This window comes from Empidonax traillii, unplaced genomic scaffold (assembly GCF_003031625.1).
Source record: "Empidonax traillii isolate 1590-97213 ecotype Southwest subspecies unplaced genomic scaffold, ASM303162v1 scaffold488:size1064334, whole genome shotgun sequence".
Lineage (NCBI taxonomy): Eukaryota > Metazoa > Chordata > Aves > Passeriformes > Tyrannidae > Empidonax > Empidonax traillii.
The window spans coordinates 243,250-263,348 of record NW_020955681.1 but is presented as its reverse complement, the minus strand read 5'-3'; the positions used below and the strand labels follow the sequence as shown (position 1 = coordinate 263,348).

Here is a 20,099-nt window from a genome sequence, read left to right as displayed (position 1 = left end):
TGCTACTTTGGGAAAATCCAGGTAGGTCTATGTTTCAACCTATTTCTAGAGTCAAGTTTATTCAGGAGACTGCAAGGCAGTAGCTTGTATTTTGTCTGAATTCACCACAAAGCCTGCAGTCAGCTCATCATCTACTGAGAGCTGGAGCAGGCGGCACATCTTCCCAGCTGACATGATTTGTCATTCAGAAGAGCAAATTCATCCCAAAACACTTTAGTGACCATTTCCAAGGAGCTGCATGTCCTGTGTAACCACAAGGAATTTACTGAAAATCAGCTCAGTGTGCCTAAGTCTACTCTTCTCCCCCTCACAGCTCAAGAAACTGAGGTACACAGTCAGTGACTTATCCTGTGTTACAGAACAAGACAGTGTCAGCACAAAGAATAAAACTGATTAACAATTCCAGTGACACTGCTGTTCAATGTGTCCTTAATATCAGCAAAAGGAAGAAAATAAAAAAGCGCACAAAACCAACATATGCAGGTCAAAATAATTTTATTAAAAACTCATAAAGAGCAAATTGCAACATTTTACTGAGAAAACCACAGCTTTTTGTACCAGGGCAGAACTTGGGAAGCTGCATACTAAAATGCCGATTATGCAAATTTGTCTTATGAACATTTTTAGACAAGAATGAAGCAGGGTTTATTTTCTTTAATTAAAACCAGAATCCTACATCGTTCATTAGCATGGATTCAGAGCAAAATGAATATTAATGTAGCCCACCTCTCCCGATTCTACCTGCCAGAAACATCAAGGAAAAAAAAAGGTTAGAAAACGGATTCCTGAGCAACGGTACATGCAGCTAGCTGATGTCACTGCAAGGCTGCTGGCACCTTTGAAAGGTCACAGGGATCACGGAAAAGGCAAATAATCCTGCCACCTTCAAAAAGGCAAGAAAGAAGATCTGGGGAACCGCAGGCTGGTCAGCCTTGCTTCAGTCCCCAGGAATGTTACAGAATAAGGCATTATGGAAGCTGTTCCAGGTACGAGAAATACCAGGTGATGGAGAGCAACCAGTCAGCGCCAATGCACCAAGGCTGCATTTTGCCCGACTCCCCGACTGACTCTGGCAGAGGGGAGACAGCAGGTGCCATTCACCTTGACTCCAGCAAGACTTCCACTAGGATGTCCCACAGCAGCCTTGCAGCCAGACTGAGGATACAAACCACAAGGGGGTGAAAAACCTCTGGGCCCCTGGGCTCAAAATAGTCAGTGGTTCAAGCTTAACTGTCAGGTGGTTACAAGTGACATTCCTCAGCAGTCAGAACTAGGATGAAATGTGTTGATCATCTTATTTAATGGATGGGAGGCCAGCCAAGGGCACTGGTGTGTCCAGCCTGGAGAAGGGAAGGCTCAGAGGAGACCTAACTACAGTTTCCCACTAGAGCAAGGACTGTGGTGAAGATGGAGCCAGACTCTTCTCGGGCATAAAATGGAAGGGTAAGAGACAACAACTGCAAACTGCCACCAGCAAGTTGGCCATGAAGAACAAATGCTTGGCCACTGGAGTAGCTAAGTGCTGGAATGGGCACTGTGGAACCTTCAGACAGCTGTGGAACCTTCACCACCAGGTTTGGAAACCTCAGGGTCTTGAGCAACTTGGTCTAGCTTTAAAACTTGCATAGTACATCACAGGATTGGATTAAATGATTTCCAAATAACTCTTCAATCTAAATTTTTCTATGATTCTGTGATTCCAGTTGCCTGTGTAAATAGAGGCTTAATCAGTGAAAAGCCACTAGGCATATTTATTCTGACAGAGCTTCAGGCTGTTCCACCTGTCATGTCTCAGACACCATTACTGTGCTTCATCAGCCAAAAATTTCATATACTGTTTCCGAGCAGGAAAATCATCAGCCGGCCTGTTGTACGCTGTCCAGACGGGTTCTCCAACAAACAGCCTCATTGCCTTCACGTAGTTCTGTCAAAGAACAAAAAGTGACAAGTAATTTAAGACCTCCTTTTCAAGGGATCTTCATTCTGAAGTTAAGGTTTCACTTGCACTTCTGCAGAAATTTTTGAAACCATTTTATGATGGACTGAAAGCTTCATCATTCCAGAGCATTTTACCACTACACTGCTGTTCCTGCTCCCACATACTGCTGTGATATATTGTGTCATGACCAATGCCTCCAGTTCAGGCAGGGACAGTACTTCTCCCTCTTTCAAAGAAGCCAAAAAAATCCTGTCTTATGCAAACCTTTTGCAGTGGATCCACAGTGCTGAGCAATGCAGCATCTAAATCCTATTTGCTTAGTTAAAGAGCAGCAATCAGAATACCCAAGATGGTTACAGAATGCTTTTGAGGACCACCAGAAGCTTTGAAGTCAGACTCATAAAAACCAAATGGGGAGTGCATAAGCTACCCAAAAAATAATGCTTACAGGAAGTGAAAAATTCTACAGATTCCAACAGGAAAAGCAACAGCCTCTACCACCAGCTAAACAAAAGTATGCCTGGTGCAAGGTACAACCATGGCAGCAGAAAATAGGTTTTTATATCCTGCAGAAGTGCTCCAACCATAGAGTTATGGGGAACCTTCCTCTTCTGTCCTTGATGCTACCCATTCAGACTCTACCTCTTTTGTAAAACTGATAAATGCTTACCTTGCACCCAGGTGCTCAGCAATGGCAAGAATACAGTTAGGTACCAAAAGAACTTAGCTACAAAATGCAAAGGTCTAGAAGAACTTAAAGAATTTACTTTGAAGATGGCACTTCTGGACTAAAGCTTCTGAAGTGAACAAACATTTAAGACTTCTTGTGGATTTAACCATAACCCCTGACATTTTGTCTATGTAAAGAAAAAGTCTAAAAATAGTAAATGTAGCTGATTCACTGTGGATCTCAAGCTGCAGATGGGAAAAATCAGGTTTTTCATAAAAGCAGCATCTCTCTTTTTTACGTGTATGATAACTGCTATCTGGACAGCTGATTCAAAACAATACCATTCTCAAGACTTCGCCAGAGATGGGATTTTGCCAAGCAGGAGACAGCAAACATCTCCCCATTTTGCAGGGACAATTCTGAGGTTTATAAGTTATATAAAAGTTTATAAAAGCCCACAAGAACAGAAACACAGATCAGGAATACATGTGCCAATCTCACACTCCCATAGCCAAAAATACCTTCCTAAAGCAGGTCACCTCCTGTGAAGCCAGCATCCACTTTAGTACAGAGTAGCTGCAAGCAGTGGCTCTGAATTCTTAAATCCTTCTTTCCCTGAAGGTGAATGTAACACTCATGAAAAATGCCACTGCTGGACACAGATACACTCTTCTATCCCCTCAAAAACAAACAACAAGGCAATACAGAAGGATCCATCTACACCATCTCCACCTCAACGGACAGCAGGGGCAATTGTGGGAGGGACAGCCGCAGGGCTTGGCCGCTGTCACGCCAGATATGCTACAGATGTCACGTGGCAATGACTTGCAGTTACAGCTGACTAGAAGCAGCTGGATTTGTGACCTGGAGATGAAAGGTTCAGATGCAGTGAATTATTTAGTATTTTTCATACTCCTCCTTCATATTTAATATGTTTTGCTAATGAACTGCAAGTCTCAGGGCATGTAGTTACTAATGTGATATATACTCACACGGATTTGTCATCAAAATTTATGGTAATCTACAACAACATACGTTCTCATCCAGAGTAAATCGGTGATATATGCCGGCAGGGAGGGTTATCATGTCTCCTTTCTCCATGGAAATCCGGATCCATTTGTCATCCTTGTCTCGAACATCAAAATAGCCAGATCCATCTAAGATGTAGCGAATTTCATCGTCTAGGTGTAAATGTTCTTCATAAAATGTTTTTATCTAGGAATAGCAAGTATTTCTTAAAACTACTGAACGCAGGAAAACTGCAAAGAAATCCGGCAGAAACACACGGCAGAGCAGAGAAAGGCTTTCAAAGCATAACTGTGTTTTAACTCACAGAGGAGACCAACATTGTTAACATGACCAAGGCAGACAGACAGACCCTATCTCAGGACACTTCTAAGCAGGCTGCTGCATTTGCTTTGGAAGACAGGAATTTCTGACGTGAAACAGCAGCCCTAGTTGCACATAACCATTCTCTGAATAACAGTAATGCTGATACCTCTTTCAGAAAGAGATGGATAAAACTTCCCACTGCAGGATTTGGTCTTTGCACTTGTTCAGTTTGATGATTTTGTGCCTTTTTATTCACAACATGCAAAACCAAAACAAGCTACAGATTATCCCCCTTTTACACTTCTGTAGGGCTGAATTAGCTGCATGGGGTACTACAGCTGTCTGAAAATGCAGTTGCCAAACATGGCCCATCTACAGCAATCTGATGTAAACAGTATGTCACACCTGCCCACACACAGTGAGCCCCATCTCCAGGCACTCTCCCCCCAGGCAGCAGCAGCAACATTCTCGTTCTCTCTGGAATGGTGAATTCTTTGTACATACAAAGAATACAAAACATGTTTTAAGGGGTCAATTAACAGAGATCTGAGTGGGTTAGTGCAGAGAGCAGTGCAATGGCAGGTACCATCACCCCCTGCTCAGGTCTGCGTGATATTTAGTCACACTTGTACAGGCGTCCTTGAGCCAGAACTGATCCAGCATGGCAAGATGAGCAAAAGTCCCTGTGCCCTGTAAATTACAGCCCATCTTTGTGTCAGATAGTGCCTACCCAGCAATCTGAGTTACTGCCTGATTCACTTTCTCATCAATTAAAAACCAGTGATACACAGCGGGCTCAAAACAAACTGGTAAATGGAAATTTAATAAAAATATTGAAGTGTCACAGGGTTGCTGTTCTCAGGTCAGAGCAACAGGCCAGCACGTGGAGGCTGGGATGAGAAAGCTCCTTCTAGGAGGCTCATCTGAGAGGCTGGCACCCTTTGCATTCAGCTGAATATAAAATAGGAATATAAAATAGTCAAGGTACAAGCTTCCCAAGGTAAAAAAATCTTCTTGTACAGGGAATGTATCCCTCCAATTTCATGGGGTTGACATTTACTTTAAAAAGACGTGTTATGCAAGAAGCCATTAGGGTGTTTTAGCCTTCAAAGTCTATGCCCAGATGGTAACACTTGCCTTTATCCCCGAGAGGCTCTCTGAGGACAGGTCAGCACCGGAGGGGGCTCTCCTAATAGGAATCTTAGTTTTCAAATGAGAGTGATGGAAACGATCCTTAAAAGGCAATCTACAGAAGCAAAAGGCCTCTGCTCTCTTTACGTAATATCAAAAGTCCTTTGTTAATGTAAAGGACTTGGGTACAGGATGTATTTTAGCCCTGGGAGTGTCATCCCAGTGCCCCGCTGGGATGTGCCGCTGTCAGGAGCTGGCCGCACCTCCAGCGGCAGACCCGGCGAGGAAACCCGCACTGAAAGCGAACACCCGCGTACCTTTTCCTCATAATTTGGAAGCTTGTCTTTATGTATGGTCACTATATCCATCCAAGAATAATTTTCCGCTCTCCGGATCTCTTTCAGGCATGGATCAGTCTCATAGTTATCAGCATCCAACTAAAAACCGAGGGGAATGAAAGACAAAAAACATCGCTCAAAACGGACGCCATTGCTCAAAACGCGATTCAGGGCACGGGCGGGAATCCCGAGGTGTGTTGAGCGCCTGTCGCTCCAGGGCGGAGCTGCCACAAGGACACTGGGTACCTGCACCCGGGCCTCCCCTCCCCGGGCCGCCCGTCCCGGCGGCCGCGCTCGCTGCCCGATCCCCGCGGGCCGTCCCCGCCCGTACCCGGCGGTACACGACGCCGAGGCGGCGCAGCTGCTCCAGGCTGACGGCGCGGTTCGGCTGCTGCCGGTGGGGCGCCCGCTGGTCCTCCTGGGACTCATCCATGTACCAGGCCTCCACCATCCCGCCAGCACAGCGCTGCCGGGCCCGCGCCGGGAGCGGGACGGGACAGGGAAGGGGCCCGCCCCGCGAGGCTTCAGGGACGGGCCCGGAGCGGGACGGGCCCGCCCCGCGGGCTGGGGAGAGCCTTAAAGGGCACCCTTGGTAGCTCAAAACACGCGGAAGAGGGTGCATTGCGTGGGTTCAGCTTTCGTTTTGGTGTACAGCTTCAGGCAGGGATAGAAGAGGTCTCCCCGAGCGAGGAGGCTTCTCACCCGGGATAAACGTGCTGGTTGCAGCCCACATCACACCCGACCGAACAGCTACCATGTTTGCATCTTGTCTGCCCTGGCCGCAATACTCTGACTGAATTTAATGGTAAGACTCAAAGACCTGCATTGCAACCCCACAACATGGAAAAATAAAAAATTAATTAGGGGGGGGAAAGGAAAAAAAAATAATGTGGTAACATGCTGCACATAAAGCTTGTGTTGTCTCCAACCATGGAGATATTCTCATCCTGGGTGACCATATGGTAAATAAACCCAATAGCCAGCTAAACACAATGGACCAACAACTGAAAAACAATCCCTTGTTAGCATTTTTTCTTCCTAAAACAAGTTTTACTTACCAAAGTGTCTTAACCACTACTATTCAGATTCTTATGAAAGGTACCAGATCCTTTTAATGCATAGTATTCATGTTTAAGCACCACAGCTTATCAAGCAGATCGTCCTAGAAGCTGTGCTAAGGCACATGGAGGACAGGGGAGTGATAGACAGCTGGCATGGCTTTCACCAAAGCAAGTCCTGCCTGACCAACCCCATGGCCTTCTATGGTGGGGTGACTACATCAGTGGACAAACTACAGATGCCATCTATTGGAATTCTGTAAAGCTTTTGACACGATCCTCCAAAACCTTCTTCTCTCTAAATGGCGAAAGATGGATTTGAGCAGTGGACTGTTACATGGATAAGGGATTAGTTGGGTGGTTGGATCCAGAGTAGTGGTCCATGGCTCAGAGTTCTCATCGACATTGATGACATTAATCCCATACTGGGACCAGTGTTAACATCTTCATTTATTACATGGACAAAGGGATCAAGTGCACCCTCAGCAAATTTGCAGATGACACCCAAGCTGAGTGATGCAGTTGACACACCTGAAGGATGGGAGGCCATCGAGAGAGACCTGGACAAGCTCCAGAAATGGGCCCATGGGAATATCCTGAGGTTCAACAAGATCAAGTGCAAGGTGGTGCACCTGGGTTAGGGTAACTCCCAGTATCAATCTTCAAAACTGAGAGTAAGTTTAGATTAGACATATGAAGAAATTCTTTACTGTGAGGGTAGTGAGGCACTGGAACAGGTTGCCCAGAGAATGTGTGGATTCTCCATCCCTGGTAGTGTTCAAGGCCAGGTTGGATGGGGCTCTGAGAAGCCTGGTCTAATGGAAGATGTCCCTGCCCATGGGAGGGGGGTTGGAACTTGATGATCTGTAAGGTCTTTTCTAATCCAAACCATTCTATGATTCTAGCAATTCTGGAATAAATTTAATTGCAAGTCCCATAACACTACAGATAAGCTGATCTCAGCATTTTTAGAAGCACATACAAAGGCAGCCAGAATTTCAGTGTCAATCCACTGAATGTCATGACTGCCAACTGCCAATACCCTACTGAAGTTCTAGTGCCCTGAAAAGAATATCTTGAATGCTCAACATCCTGTGTGGGCCCTAGAGTCCCTATTAAGAAGTACCATTTGCTTTCTATCCTTTAATTAGCCTTAATCTTGTAACTTTCTGCTTGGCTTTCTTCTGTCCTAAATTTCCAGACTAAGAAAAATAAATGTTGGTATCAAATTAATATAAAACTCTTTCCTATTAGATTTTCTATTATAATCTACCTATTAGATTCAGGTAAACAAGTTGCTTGAATTCAGTATTACACATCTGTAATGATTTACCATTACCTTTGCTTTTTCCAAAGCTTCTCCTTCAAAAAAATAGATTTCCATACAGTAAATAGGATGTTCATGTTTAACTAAAGATGTACGAGAGGCAGGTTGTTAGATCCCACATCTTCAGTACACTGCTTGTCACATTGTTCTGCTCAACTAGAGATCTGATATGGGGTAACAGGGTATTTTCCTTCAAGCCAAACTTTTCAAGTAAATGAAAATTGTGTGCATACACACAAAAGAAGCAGAGAGGAAAATCTAATCAGTGACCTCCTTACCACTAGATGAGCTTTACTGTGCAGGCTTGGATGAGAGAAAAGTAAAAGTCCTCACTGATCTCCTATTAGTTAGCCAGTTCCATCCTTCTACCACAATCTATATGACTAAATACATAAGACCTCATGCTTCAATACTTCTCTTGCATTATCTTTACTAAGTAACAAGCTTCTGCAGCTCTAACCATTCTGTATAGCAATTAACAAATAGAAAACCACTTCAGTGACTTCAAGTTTAAGCTCTACTATTCAGTGCTACAAAGGTACCATACAGAGAAGTTGACACAGATAACACACCAAACCTCTCTGCTCTTCCTGTATACTTGTATAGGAAAGGAAACTATGCTGATTACTGGTAATGACTCTCCCATTCAAGTGCACATTAGCCATTCCAGTAATCTCAGCATTGACTGGAAAAAATGAAGTCAAGCACTTGACATCTGGTAGATCTGGAGAGGCTGATCATATTCTAGTTCCATTTCAGATAGAATGGCCAATTACTACCTATGGAACAACATGGAAAAGGAACTAACAATGCTAATAAGAACCAGTATGCATAAAAAACCTACTTAATGGAAACAGGATGCAGAGACAAAGAGCTTGGACATGAGGAGGTAGAGAGAGGAGAACAGTAAAAATTCATTGTCCGAGTTTTCTTGTGACCTGGCTTTTTACTTTTTTCAGGCTACCTTGCAGGTGCTGTAACTGATGATTACTGAGAGGCACACAAAGGTATACAAGCCAATCTCTGAGGCAGATACTGCCATACCAAAATGCCAGAGTGGATCAGGGGACATCGCTGTGTTAGGTGACCTCTTACCAAATCAAACAACAAAGTCTCCCCACCCTCAGCTATTTTGGGCTGCAATATATATGTCTGTACAAAAAAATAATTTATTTCACTAAGAGAAAAATACAGAACACTTCCATTTAATACTACTTCTTTAGAAGCCTGTCTTCGTTTTGAATTCATAAGTCTACAAGAATAAGAACACTGACTCCACAGCCCTCTCCATAAAAAACAAATGCAACACAAATGCAACAGAAGAAAATGTGTGGTTTTTCTTCCCAGAAGTCGGTATATATTTAGTGCTTCAGGCCAGAACGAAGTACAGTTCAAAGTTCAACTCCAAAACAATTAAAGCAGCTCAACTTGTTGCTGTCATGTTAGGCCTTTTCCTCCCATTGCAACAGTCTCTAGTCCCAGTATGTCAGCACTTTTCTTTACAAGCTCCTTCTCTTGCTAGTCTATCAGCTTCTTCATTTCCTTGGAAGCCAGCATGACCAGGAATATGCATCTGTCAGGAAAAAAGTATAGGAGTGTTAGATATGCAAGAAACCAAGAAGAGAGCATATACATGACATTTGATCACATGGCACCCTTTCATCTATAGTACAGCACCACCTTCTCAGAGGCCCTCACCTCACACTTAGCCCTTAGGTGTTCTTCCCAAGGATTCTGATAGTCTCTCTTCCTGAAGGAAAGTCTTGCCAAATTTTGAAGATCATCTTTATGAGAAATAGTGAATTGGGTAAGGACCACCTAACCTAGCCTTTAAGAAATGCAGACAACAGCTGCAACTCAAAATTCCCAGTTTTGGAGAAGAGTGAAAAACCTATCAGCATTCAGTACTTAAACTGAGTTAAATCTTTCCCCCAAAAGCCAGAGACCTCTATTTCACTAACAGCACTCACTTAGGATACAGAAATAGGGTATAAAAAGAATCTCTCAGATGTCTTAACTGTCCATCCTTCAATTAGGAACACAAAAACTTTCAAACCTAAGCCTATCCTTGTCAGAACTAAGGGTGGTGGAAGAAGGTGAGGAAAAAAATCAAGTTTTGCTATTTGACAAGATCTGAGAGGAAACAAGCATGAAGTATCTGTGAGATGGTATTAGGCTTACATGGCAAGGTTTTGGTACCAAGTGGGGCCTGCTGGGGTTGGCTTCTGTGAAAAGACACCTGGGGCTGCCCTGTATCAGAGAGAGCCAGATCCAGACAGCTCAAAAATGGACCCACAGTTAGACACAGCTGAGCCCATCAGCAAAGCTGGTGGCTCTTCTGTAATAACAAGTTCAAGAAATAGTAAAAATGCTTCACACCAGCCAGAGAGGAGTGAGAATACATGAGAGGAACAACCCTGCAGACACCAAGGTTACTACAGAAGGAGGGGAGGAGGTGCTCCAGGCACTGTAAGATTCCCCTGCAGCCCACGGTGCAGACCATGGTGAGGCAGCTGTGCCTCTGCAGCCCATGGAGGTCCTTGGTGGAACAGAGATCCACCTGCAGCCCATGGAGGACCCCACACCTCAGCAAATGGATTACCATAATGACATACAGGCACACAACACTCCTCCTGAAACAAAACCCTTCCCGAGTTTAAGAGATTCAGGTTTAAGAAGTGTGCATAAAGCAGTATCTTTTCACTATGTAAAATACTCCATGAGTAACTGAATTCAGTTGGTCTTAATTAGTCTTAGTTTTAAATTATTACACTTTCTTCTCCTCAACAGGTAATAGGAGTAGTTATATGAAATCTAGTTAGCCTTTAAATTGGAGTCACCAGCTCTGTAGCAGAGAACAGCATGAACAGAAGAGTATCTGCAGTAGGTTTCCCATAGAAAAAGTGCATATTAAATATCTACGTGATCCTGTTTTCTACATGGTAAAAGACAGAAGCCTATTAAATATTCAGCTAGCAGCTGCAAAGTCAATGGTACACAGATTTATTTCTAGAATCAGTGGTCTTATACCACAGTTAGGCTAAAAGTTAGAAGGAGAAGAGGGAAGATATTTGCTACAATGTTAAGCACTGATGTTAAGAGGCTACAGAAAAATACATTTTACCAAAAATACCTGTACAGAAGTTGGTTTACTACTTTACTGGAGAGCAAAACAACTTAAAAATAGTTATTTTAAAGACTTTTCTTTATCATTTTTCTTAGAATAAACACAGTTAAGTTATAGAAAACTAGTCAGTTTATTTGGGTTACACACTCCCAGTTTTCCCAGTTTAAACTGTTTATAACAGTTTTTAACTGTGATTGAGTTACTCTAATGAACCAGCATCTTAGAGAGTCCTGAAAAGCAAATCTAGAAATTCAGCGATGACACAAAAAGACACAGTTATGTTTTAAGGTTAGATTTCCAGGAACAGAATTTTCATCTGCTAACAGCATTAACAAACTAAAAATAACTATGGCAGGCATTTTCTAAGTTGTAATAAGAGAGAGAAAACAAATATAAACATTCATTTAGATAAATGAAATACTGGTTCCAAGAGTCTAGAATATGTTGCTAATTTGCTTTAAATACAAAAAACAGCTTCCTTGTATTTATGGTTTTATCTATGAATGTACAATATTATGCTCTACAAAATTCTTAGTTATGGTCACTTATAAAGTTTTAAAAGACTCGTGTTTAAGATGTTATTAAAAATAAGAAATGAGGAACTTACCCACTGAATTTCTATGTCTTTTGATAGCTTATCAAGTCTTTCAAAATCTTCTTTATTTATTACACTTCCTCCTGAACTTGTTCTCCAGCCATTTGTCTTCCAGTTGTCAACCCAACTTGTAATACCTATGCAAAGGGAGCATCACCATAAAAATGCTATTAAAGAAGCCAGCGAGGATCAAGATGGAGCCAACAGCTTTTTAACAAGACTAACTCTGTACAAATCTCAGGCAAAAACAGAGGAGATAGAAGATATTCTTGTTTGGTTTTCTATTGCTGTCTTTCAGGACTGTATTTTTCCATTATTAGTTGAATTACACAAACATGTTTTCCCAAACAGGTATTTAATTTAAAGACTTCAATCTTATACATGCATTACACCAGAATTGTCTCACGAACTTCAATCAGCTGAAGCTAAGGATATGCTTGATAGTACAGTAAGCTAGAAAGATCTACTGCTTTATTTGTTTAGAGAAATTGAGGAGACACGCATAGGGGAAAACAGATGGCCAGCTGTTTTATGGCTTCTGCACACTAAACAAAATCCTTTAGAGAAGGACCATGTAAGCAGATTTCTACATAACATTCTTCCATCCCTTGCTGGCCAGAAAATTTACCATATTACTCCTTAAATAAGGATTCTTTTTTTTTTTTTTCTCTTTAAGATCTTTGCTGGTGTGGACTATGTAAGACATCCTTAGTGTTTTTATGACAAGCAGACCTGAACCAAATAGGAAATCACCAATCTTGCAAACAAAACACAAACCACATCCATTTGTATTTAACCACAAGCCTCCTTCCCTGGCATTTTAAAAAATAACTATTAGAAACATTTACAGAATAACTTCAGTTAAACAAGAATGGAACTTGCACCTTAGTGACCCAGAATGCAAGAGCAAACTGCAAGCAAAAACAAAGAGTAAAAGTGCAACATTTAATTTTCAATCAAAAGTTGAAGTTTTTGTTCCAAGCAATCTCTTTAGAACATCCTTAACAATGTATATATGAATGACATTTTTCCTAGACCTTGTGTCATACTGAACATCCCAAGACAAAAATCCTGTGGCTACTTCTGTCAGCACTTTGACACTACTCGTAATTCACACAGGCGATGTCTGAGGATTTTAAGTGTTTCCCCAAGCAGTTACAAGTGCTAAGTTATCCATTCTCTTCCTTATATCCCTCTCTCCAGGACTCAGCATATTCTGTGGGCCTTATGTAATGAAAGAGCATGCAGTGTGTCTTTAAGTATCAGAAAAACTAAAATCGTTAACTTACCATTAATAGTGAACTTGCTATCAGTGTAGATTATTAGTTTCTTGATGTTTTGACTCTTGGCTTGCTCTATCGCTTTGCAGGCTGCCTTAGGAATGTTTCAATACAGTCACAGTTCAGAACAGGATTTTGACCACATGCAATTAAAATACCAACAAAGTACCTGATGCTAACACAGAACTATGAAGAGTATTACTGTAATTTCCCCACTGATGGTTACCAACCTGCTTTAGAGGATCCAAAATTATGCATGCAGATGACACCTTTATGATTCAGGCAAAGAGGCAGCCTCTTAAGTTTCACTGGCAAAAAAACCCACAAAACATTCTGATGCTCAACTCTGTGCCAAAGGAACAGCTCTCTGCTCCATTTTCTATCACAGCCTCTATCAACTGCACACCAAGTTTTAAGCATTTTCTCCTTAGCTAGGAGGAAGGATTCACATCAGTTCCAACAGTCTGGAAACCTTAACAGGTTGGGGTTTTATTTGGTGCTCTGAAATATAACAGGGAGACGTGGCTGGGTGAGGATGTAGAGGTGAGAAGCTCTTTAGTGATAAGTTTGACTGCTGGCACACCAACACTACCTCTACTTGTCCCTCAGTAAAATTAACTTCTTGTAGTTTTTAAGTTTAATTCCCCATTTGAGTTATTTCCCAAACATGTAGTGTGGGATAGTAGCAGTACCATAATTAAAAGGAGATGAGAAGGGAAGACTAAATCGGCTGTTGCCAACAGAAGTTAGTCAGAATCCTAGAATTGTATGTTATATTTATCTGAGGATTATGACACTCTGATCCCATCATCCTAAGAAGGTGATTCTCCTCTTAACCTCTACTCAGCATCCCTTACTCTAAAGTCTGAAACAAACACATTAAAAATGCAAGGCAATCGATACATATTTGAGCCAGGCTTTCCTAATGAAAGGCTGTTTTAAATAGCTGTACTTGATGACACTTGGGAATTCTCAAGGTGAATTACCTTGTTCAAAACCAATAAAGACCAATAAAACTTGAAAAAACCTATTTCTTTCAAGTCATAACTCTGGATATTTTGTATACTTCCCTCATAGCTCCATAACCAGTTTCTGAAGACCAGAGCTGAAACAGTCATGAGTGTGCTACTGTAGCCTAACATGGAGAAGCATTTCTAAACATTTACTACTTACATGGATTTCTGCTCTTTGATTAGTCTGCCGTCCAGGAAGTCTTTCACTGGTATTTCTGTATCCAAGGAATGAGTAGTAGATTAGTTACCCCAAATAATCACAAGAATGGATAATGACTACATATTAAAAAAAAAAAATACTAGAGATACTTTTCTTTTTGTAAAGGAGAATGAATATATTCCAGCTTTAGCTTCCACCTGCATAGAGCAATCTACACATTTGGACCTGCCATCAATATGCAATTACATTCATAGTCTTCTGCGCACATCTACTTCTATTTTAAAACTTTCTGCATTACTTGAATTATAGCTTCAGCCCCAAAAAATATTATTTCCAGTTGATTTTACCTAGAAAAGATGATTTCTCTTTTCCCCTCAGTAACTCATTAGTCTCAAAACACTGTCATTATGAGTCTCAACAGCAGAGTTTCATATTTAACAGGAGGCTAATATTGTAAACTCCATAAAAACAGTAATATATTTTAAAAAATATATATATCTAGCTACTTACAAAGGGTGGCCTGGTCCCCAGTAGACACCTATTCCAGCACGTGCCCTATTACGTCCATTACCTGAGCAACAACCATCTGTATAAACAACTACGAAGTCACCTACAAAAAAATTACCAAAATCAGAAGTTCAAGCACCCCTTCAAGGACACAGACGGAAAGAAATGTCTGCTGGCACATTAAACCCCAAAACTTCCCTTCCCAGAGAGCCCTTCTGAAAGTTAACTATAGAGGCCGGTGAATTAGTAGTGCAGAACATCAGAAGTCCCACTGCAGTTTCACACCCTCACTGCTGTCAAACCAGTCAGCCTTAAAACAGCTTCTGTCCCAAACCCCATACTTCTTCCCCGTCTTCTTCAGCCAACCTCAAAAGTTCCCAGCTATGTCCGTATATCTAAATATAGTCTGTAACCCAGACAGACATAAGATCACACCAACAATGATATAATTAAGCTGTATCTTGATACCAGTTGAAGCCAATTAAAATTATACTGAAAGACAATGTGAAATAGTAGATTATGGTTCACATTTCCATTTTAAAAAGAAAGTGAGGGCCTAATACTGCCATACACAAACCTCCCTGAAAACTTTTTAATAGTTTTACACTTGTTGCTTATAAAAGAGAGCAAAAAAATTAAAAGAATTAAAGGACTTATCAAAGACCTCACCCATATATGAAAATTTATCTTCGCTGACTGTTGGCATTGAGTATGTTGAGCATAATTCATCATGTTTTACACGCTTAGCAACCTGTTCTTCATTTGCAGACTGTTCATATGGCCTTTTGCACGTACTGCAACACAAGGATTTTAGTTCCTCTCTCTGGCTACCATTTTCCTGTGTTACAGCTGGAAGACAAAGTGCACCTTCCGAAAAACAGAAAAGATAGAAAGTTTAACACATACAAGATGCAGTTTTATTTGGACTAATTCTAAAGACAACAGTAGTTATCATCTCTTAGCAATGTTAGTCTGTTATCTGACACCACCCCGAGCTATTAGGAAAAAACCCACTATAGAATACAGCAGTCATTCTTCATCGTAGATCAAACTGAAGAGGAGACACACATGCAACGGCCCTTAAGAACACAGTACAATCACTGTTTGTCCGAACAGCCACAGAAACACTGTCGCTGCACTGGCACATCCCTCGCCGTGTGGGTACCGCCAGTGACAGGACGAGCAGGAGCTGTGCCCGCCCCGCACCGCGGCCGCGCAGCCCGGGCGGGCCGGGCCCCGTCCCGCTCCCGCCCCTCCTTCAGCCCCGCAGGGACGCGCTACCTGCCAGCTCGGGCTGGGGCTGCTGCTGCCCCAGGAGCCCGCCACGCACGAAGGCCCAGGCGTCCTTCTCGCTGGCGAACTTCTTGAAGCTGGCGGAGGGGAACTTGTTCACCTGCTCCTGGCACTCCGCCCTGCAACAGAGCGGACGGCGGTGAGGCGCGGCCGGGCCGGGCGGACCGGAGCGGGCTCCCGGCGCGGCCGTGGCTCACCAGGTGCGGTAGACGCCGGTGCGGCGGCCCGAGCGCACCGCGTAGAACATGGAGGCGGCCGTGGGGGCGCAGCAGCGGCTCAGCAGGGCCAGGAGCCAGCGCAGCATCGCGGACCCGCCGCCATCCGCCCGCCCGGCACCGCCGCGCCTGCGCCGCGGGAGCGCTGAGCGACCCTACGGGCCGGCGAGGAGGACAAAGTAGCGGAAAGGCCCAGGGCGTGGGTTTTGTCTGGGCTTGCTTTTCCTTTGTTTTTGTTCCCTCCCCCCGACAATAGCCGTATTTTACAATCCTCAGTCAGCTGTTGTTTTGGGGGTGGGTCACGAGATGTGTGAGATCGCAGCGATTTAAGCAAACAACCTCATTCTGGAAGCCCCAGTTGTTAAAAGAGAATGGGATCTCACAGGTGCGTCGATATGTGTAGCGTATCCAAAAGTCAGAGGCTGAACAAAGTCATTAAGCGGGTTCTTATCCTGCTGTTGAAACCAAGGGCTCTAGGAAAGCGTGTTCCAGCCGAGCCTTGTGCTGGGATGGCCCCTGAAGTCAGGAGAAACACCTTCACAGAATCACGGGATCATTAGGGTTGGGAGGGCCTCTGAAGATCAGCCAGTCCAACCCCTTGCTAAGGCAGGGTTACCTGGAACAGGTGACACAGAAACACTTCCGGGTGCGTTTGAATGTCTCCAGAGAGGGAGACTCCACAATCTCCCTAGGCAGCCTGTTCAGTGCTTGGCTACCTCAGCGTAAAGTTCTTCCTCATGTTGAGGTGAAGCTTCTTGTGATTTAGTTTACAGGCACTGCTCCTTGTCCTGTTGCTGGGCACCACCGAAAATGGTCTTGTACCATCCTCTTGGCACCCACCTGTGAGATATTAATGTGCATTAATGAGATGCTTGTCCAAGCAGGTTGAAGGCCAGATGCAACCTGCTGCCACATATCTTTGTATCTGGAATGTTGTGTGCTGGAGACTGAAGCAGGGAGGTCTAGGTACGTGCCAAATTCAGTGCCTCAACTGAGCTGCTGGCAAGATCAAAGTAGTGAAGATGGGGGCACTGGTATAGTTGCCTCCAAAACAGCCCAGTGTATATGTGCAGCTGGATTTCCCTCGTAGCCCCAATATAGATGCACTGAAAAGCTGACCACAATGTGCCAAAGCTGCAGAGTGCTGTATTCAGATGTACAGGGGTGGCCCGGTAAAATGCCAAGAATGTGAAACACTGGCTTGGTTGATTTTGCCTTCAGTTGCAAAAACAGCAAATGGGTTCAACATCACTGTGTGTATCAGCTGGATTACACTTTTTGTTAAAAAAAAAACCCAAAACCAACCAAACAAAAAAACCCCACAAACCAAAGAGCTTATCTATTTGAGAGGCCTTGGTGGAATACAGAAACAATATGGTCAGGGCCGTATCTGGATATATTTACTGCATTTTTCTTGCTTCCTCCAACATGTTCATAAGACTTCATATTACTCTTACAAAATGTTCATGTCTGCTTTTCTCAGATCAAGATTATTTACACTGATTATCTCTGTAAAGATCTCCACTGAGACTTCTCACTACCTCCTGCCTGTGATATTTTTACTTTATTGCTCTTGGTTAGCTTTTCTTTTAAGTATGGTTTTCTATAGTAGAAGGATTTCTTATTCCTTACAGGTTTGCACATTTTCATTACTTGTAGTTTTCTTTGGTTAACACATACTAAAGGAGCAATGAGCAGTAAGTCATGAGAGAAGCAGAAAGAAAAGACCTATTACACTCATTAGTTCTCTCTTTGAACAGATTCATACATCAAATTTACATGCAAGGACTTAGCAGTAACTCTCCTACTGTCATGACCAATATGCAGAACTCAGATTCAAACTGGGAAAAAAAAAAAGAAGACTTTTGAAGTCCACCAAGTACCACACACACCCCCTTTCATTGCTTCTTCTCCCAGCTGGTAAAACTGAGGCTGCATTGGATCATCCAGCCCTACCTTTACTGTTGCATCTCCATTGCTGATTTTTCTGGGCTGCTGTGCTGCAGGGGCAGGAGAGATGGATCCCCTTCCTCACATAACAGGTGGCATTTTTGCTACAGTGGCATTTAGTACTGCTAGGCTAAGCCATACCTGTGCTTGCTTTGTGGTACTTGCTCTCTAGTTGCTGTAGCATTGCTGGACTTGGGGGTTTTCCAGTCAGCCTGGGTCAGAGAGGATGTTTTGAGCTCTGTAACTCATTTTTTTGAAGTGGGTGTGAAGACTTGCCAAGAAGTGAACTATTTAGTTCCCACCTGCAAAGCTGAAGCACTCAGTCACAAAAAGTCTCATTTGAATACAGAATAATGTAATTATATGTATGGATAGGACTTTAAGCAGGTTTTGTAAATGATTTAACACTTGTAGTCAATGTCACACTAACACAGGGCAACCCTGTGTAGCCACTGCAAAATAAGCTAATGAGATACACAAATATAGCCAATTTTTGCCAAATCAAAGCTTGCACAAGCACAGGTGCTGGAAATGAGTAGCTAAGGGAAAAAAAAGGAGAGCAAGTGCCCCTGTTTTGGTGGAAACATGGTGGCACCATGTTGAATGAGAGTGGTCATTGAGCCATGCATGGCAGTCATGTTTTACAATTTATAAGGGTCCCATGTTTCTCTCCCACACTAAAATCAAAACTGGTTTATTCATTTATTAACAAATTTTCTTAGCAGCCATTTCTGTATTTATAACAGACAGTCTGCAGGAAAAAAGGACTTAGTATATGTATACAAAAATACACTGATCACTATTAAGTAGGGGCATGTGTCTGTAACAACATTTTTACTTAGTCACTATGTATCTAAGCTGATTACTTTGTCCCACATTAATGCATGCAATGTACACATCAGCAAAGCATTTTAATCTTTGACAAATATTTTAGCTTGAAATGTTTAACCATAATACAGTTCCCCACATACAGTTTTAAAGCAGAATTTGATGTGACCTGAATCAAGCATTTCCTATTTAAAACTGAGCTTTCAGCTGGGTAGGTCACTAGGTAGTCACTTTATTTAGCACACCCTCTCATTACCATGTCATTACCATGACTGAAAACATAAGACAGGGAAATAAGGTGTTTTGTCTTCCTTCTCAGAACTGAGATCTTGCAGAATACTTGCCTGTACTTCAGTGTAAAACTGTGTGTCAGTGAAGCTGCAAAGCAGTAATCCCCCAGCATCATCCCAGCCTTCAGTCAATCCTCAGAGGAACAGCCTATCCATGAGCTTTAGAACCTGTGTGGTTGCACAAGCCTTGTTCAGAGAAGTGAAGTAGTAATAGATTCAGGTTTTTTTCCAGTTCTGGAGTTACTATGACCCCAACAAGCCTTGCCATCTCTCTGTTTCTTCCATGTATTATATTACTTATTATATTCATAACATTGCAAGACCTTATCCTATTGTTGTTGGGATACTTTTGTTACACACCTAATTTATTCCTTCCACTGCTTCACCCTGCCAATTCTGAGTCTGCATTGCATGAGAATTTTATTAATTATGTTACTTTGTAGTGACATAATTTTCTTTAAAGATCACATGCCCATGGTGATTCTTGAAAATCACTGTCACCTGCTCTTGATACCAGGCATTATTGACTGAGTAAAGCCCACAGAGACCTTGACACTGCATCCTTCCCCTAACGTAAATTCAGTGTCTGAAAGGGACCATCTCTCTACACCTTTTCTGTCATTGCTCTTATGCAGCATCCTGGTCTCTTCAGTAGCAGTAACAGACAAAGGTGGGAAGCTACAGGCACATTGCAACTTCATTAATGCTCTGAACAGTCCAGATTTGATCTATTCACGCACCATCTATTCTTTCTCCCCCTCGTAAATGATTTCACAGTATAAACTAACTGCAGACTACTGGACTGCCAAGGTGATTACTTGTTATCTTTCTCTTTTTTTACCCTTCAATCAGATCCTGATCACTGCTGTTTAGCTAGCTTCCAGTCTCAATAGATACTGATTCCGGCCATCAGTATAAGCTGGGCAGATTTTTTCATTCATTGAATTCATGCTAGCAGAGAAGAGTGGCTTGGGAGAAAAAGGGGAACTGAACAATCTGCTTTTCGGGCTATCAGAAATTTAACAAAAAGCCCACAAATATTAGAA

General features: G+C 42.6%; 2 protein-coding genes and 1 long non-coding RNA gene across 5 annotated transcripts; 1 reads left to right on the top strand and 2 right to left on the bottom strand.

The window, feature by feature from the left end:
- Positions 1-478: 478 nt before the first annotated feature.
- On the bottom strand, positions 479-5,915 carry ADI1 (acireductone dioxygenase 1). 2 transcript variants are annotated; one of them, XM_027896241.1, is made up of 4 exons: positions 5,742-5,907; positions 5,390-5,509; positions 3,645-3,824; positions 479-1,924 (listed from the first exon to the last, which is right to left on the bottom strand). In XM_027896241.1, the coding sequence occupies exons 1-4, from the start codon at positions 5,859-5,861 to the stop codon at positions 1,802-1,804; spliced, it is 543 nt and encodes a 180-aa protein (XP_027752042.1). In that variant the 5' UTR covers positions 5,862-5,907; the 3' UTR covers positions 479-1,801. The 2 variants fall into 2 exon arrangements, with proteins under 2 accessions (XP_027752042.1, XP_027752043.1); XM_027896242.1 differs by having other exon boundaries at positions 1,815-1,924; positions 3,602-3,824; positions 5,742-5,915.
- A 3,213-nt stretch (positions 5,916-9,128) lies between these two features.
- RNASEH1 (ribonuclease H1) lies at positions 9,129-16,118 on the bottom strand. 2 transcript variants are annotated; one of them, XR_003572611.1, is made up of 9 exons: positions 15,968-16,118; positions 15,759-15,889; positions 15,147-15,344; positions 14,481-14,580; positions 13,971-14,025; positions 12,807-12,891; positions 11,530-11,654; positions 9,494-9,623; positions 9,271-9,368 (listed from the first exon to the last, which is right to left on the bottom strand). XR_003572611.1 is itself a non-coding variant. In XM_027896246.1 (8 exons), exons 1-8 carry the CDS (start codon positions 16,072-16,074, stop codon positions 9,282-9,284), a joined length of 888 nt encoding a protein of 295 aa, XP_027752047.1. In that variant the 5' UTR covers positions 16,075-16,118; the 3' UTR covers positions 9,129-9,281. The 2 variants fall into 2 exon arrangements, 1 of the variants encoding a protein (XP_027752047.1); XM_027896246.1 differs by lacking the exon at positions 9,494-9,623 and having other exon boundaries at positions 9,129-9,368.
- Positions 16,119-16,239: 121 nt separating this feature from the next.
- Positions 16,240-16,790, top strand: LOC114063748. The gene is made up of 3 exons (XR_003572612.1): positions 16,240-16,370; positions 16,455-16,631; positions 16,752-16,790. It is a non-coding gene; the product is annotated as an uncharacterized LOC114063748 (long non-coding RNA).
- Positions 16,791-20,099: the final 3,309 nt, after the last annotated feature.

What these genes read in the sequence shown, in the direction of transcription:
- ADI1 (XM_027896241.1), bottom strand. Translation starts at nt 5,861, where the DNA reads ATGGTGGAGGCCTGGTACATGGATGAGTCCCAGGAGGACCAGCGGGCG. An exon ending in TCGGCGTCGTGTACCGCCGG is followed by an intron (nt 5,510 to 5,741) that starts GTACGGGCGGGG and finishes CTCGGTTTTTAG; the next exon opens with TTGGATGCTGATAACTATGA. An exon ending in GATTTACTCTGGATGAGAAC is followed by an intron (nt 1,925 to 3,644) that starts GTATGTTGTTGT and finishes GTTCTTTGACAG; the next exon opens with AACTACGTGAAGGCAATGAG.
- RNASEH1 (XM_027896246.1), bottom strand. Translation starts at nt 16,074, where the DNA reads ATGCTGCGCTGGCTCCTGGCCCTGCTGAGCCGCTGCTGCGCCCCCACG. An exon ending in AGATAAATTTTCATATATGG is followed by an intron (nt 14,581 to 15,146) that starts GTGAGGTCTTTG and finishes ATTTTTTTGTAG; the next exon opens with GTGACTTCGTAGTTGTTTAT. An exon ending in TAGCAAGTTCACTATTAATG is followed by an intron (nt 11,655 to 12,806) that starts GTAAGTTAACGA and finishes CCCTTTGCATAG; the next exon opens with GTATTACAAGTTGGGTTGAC.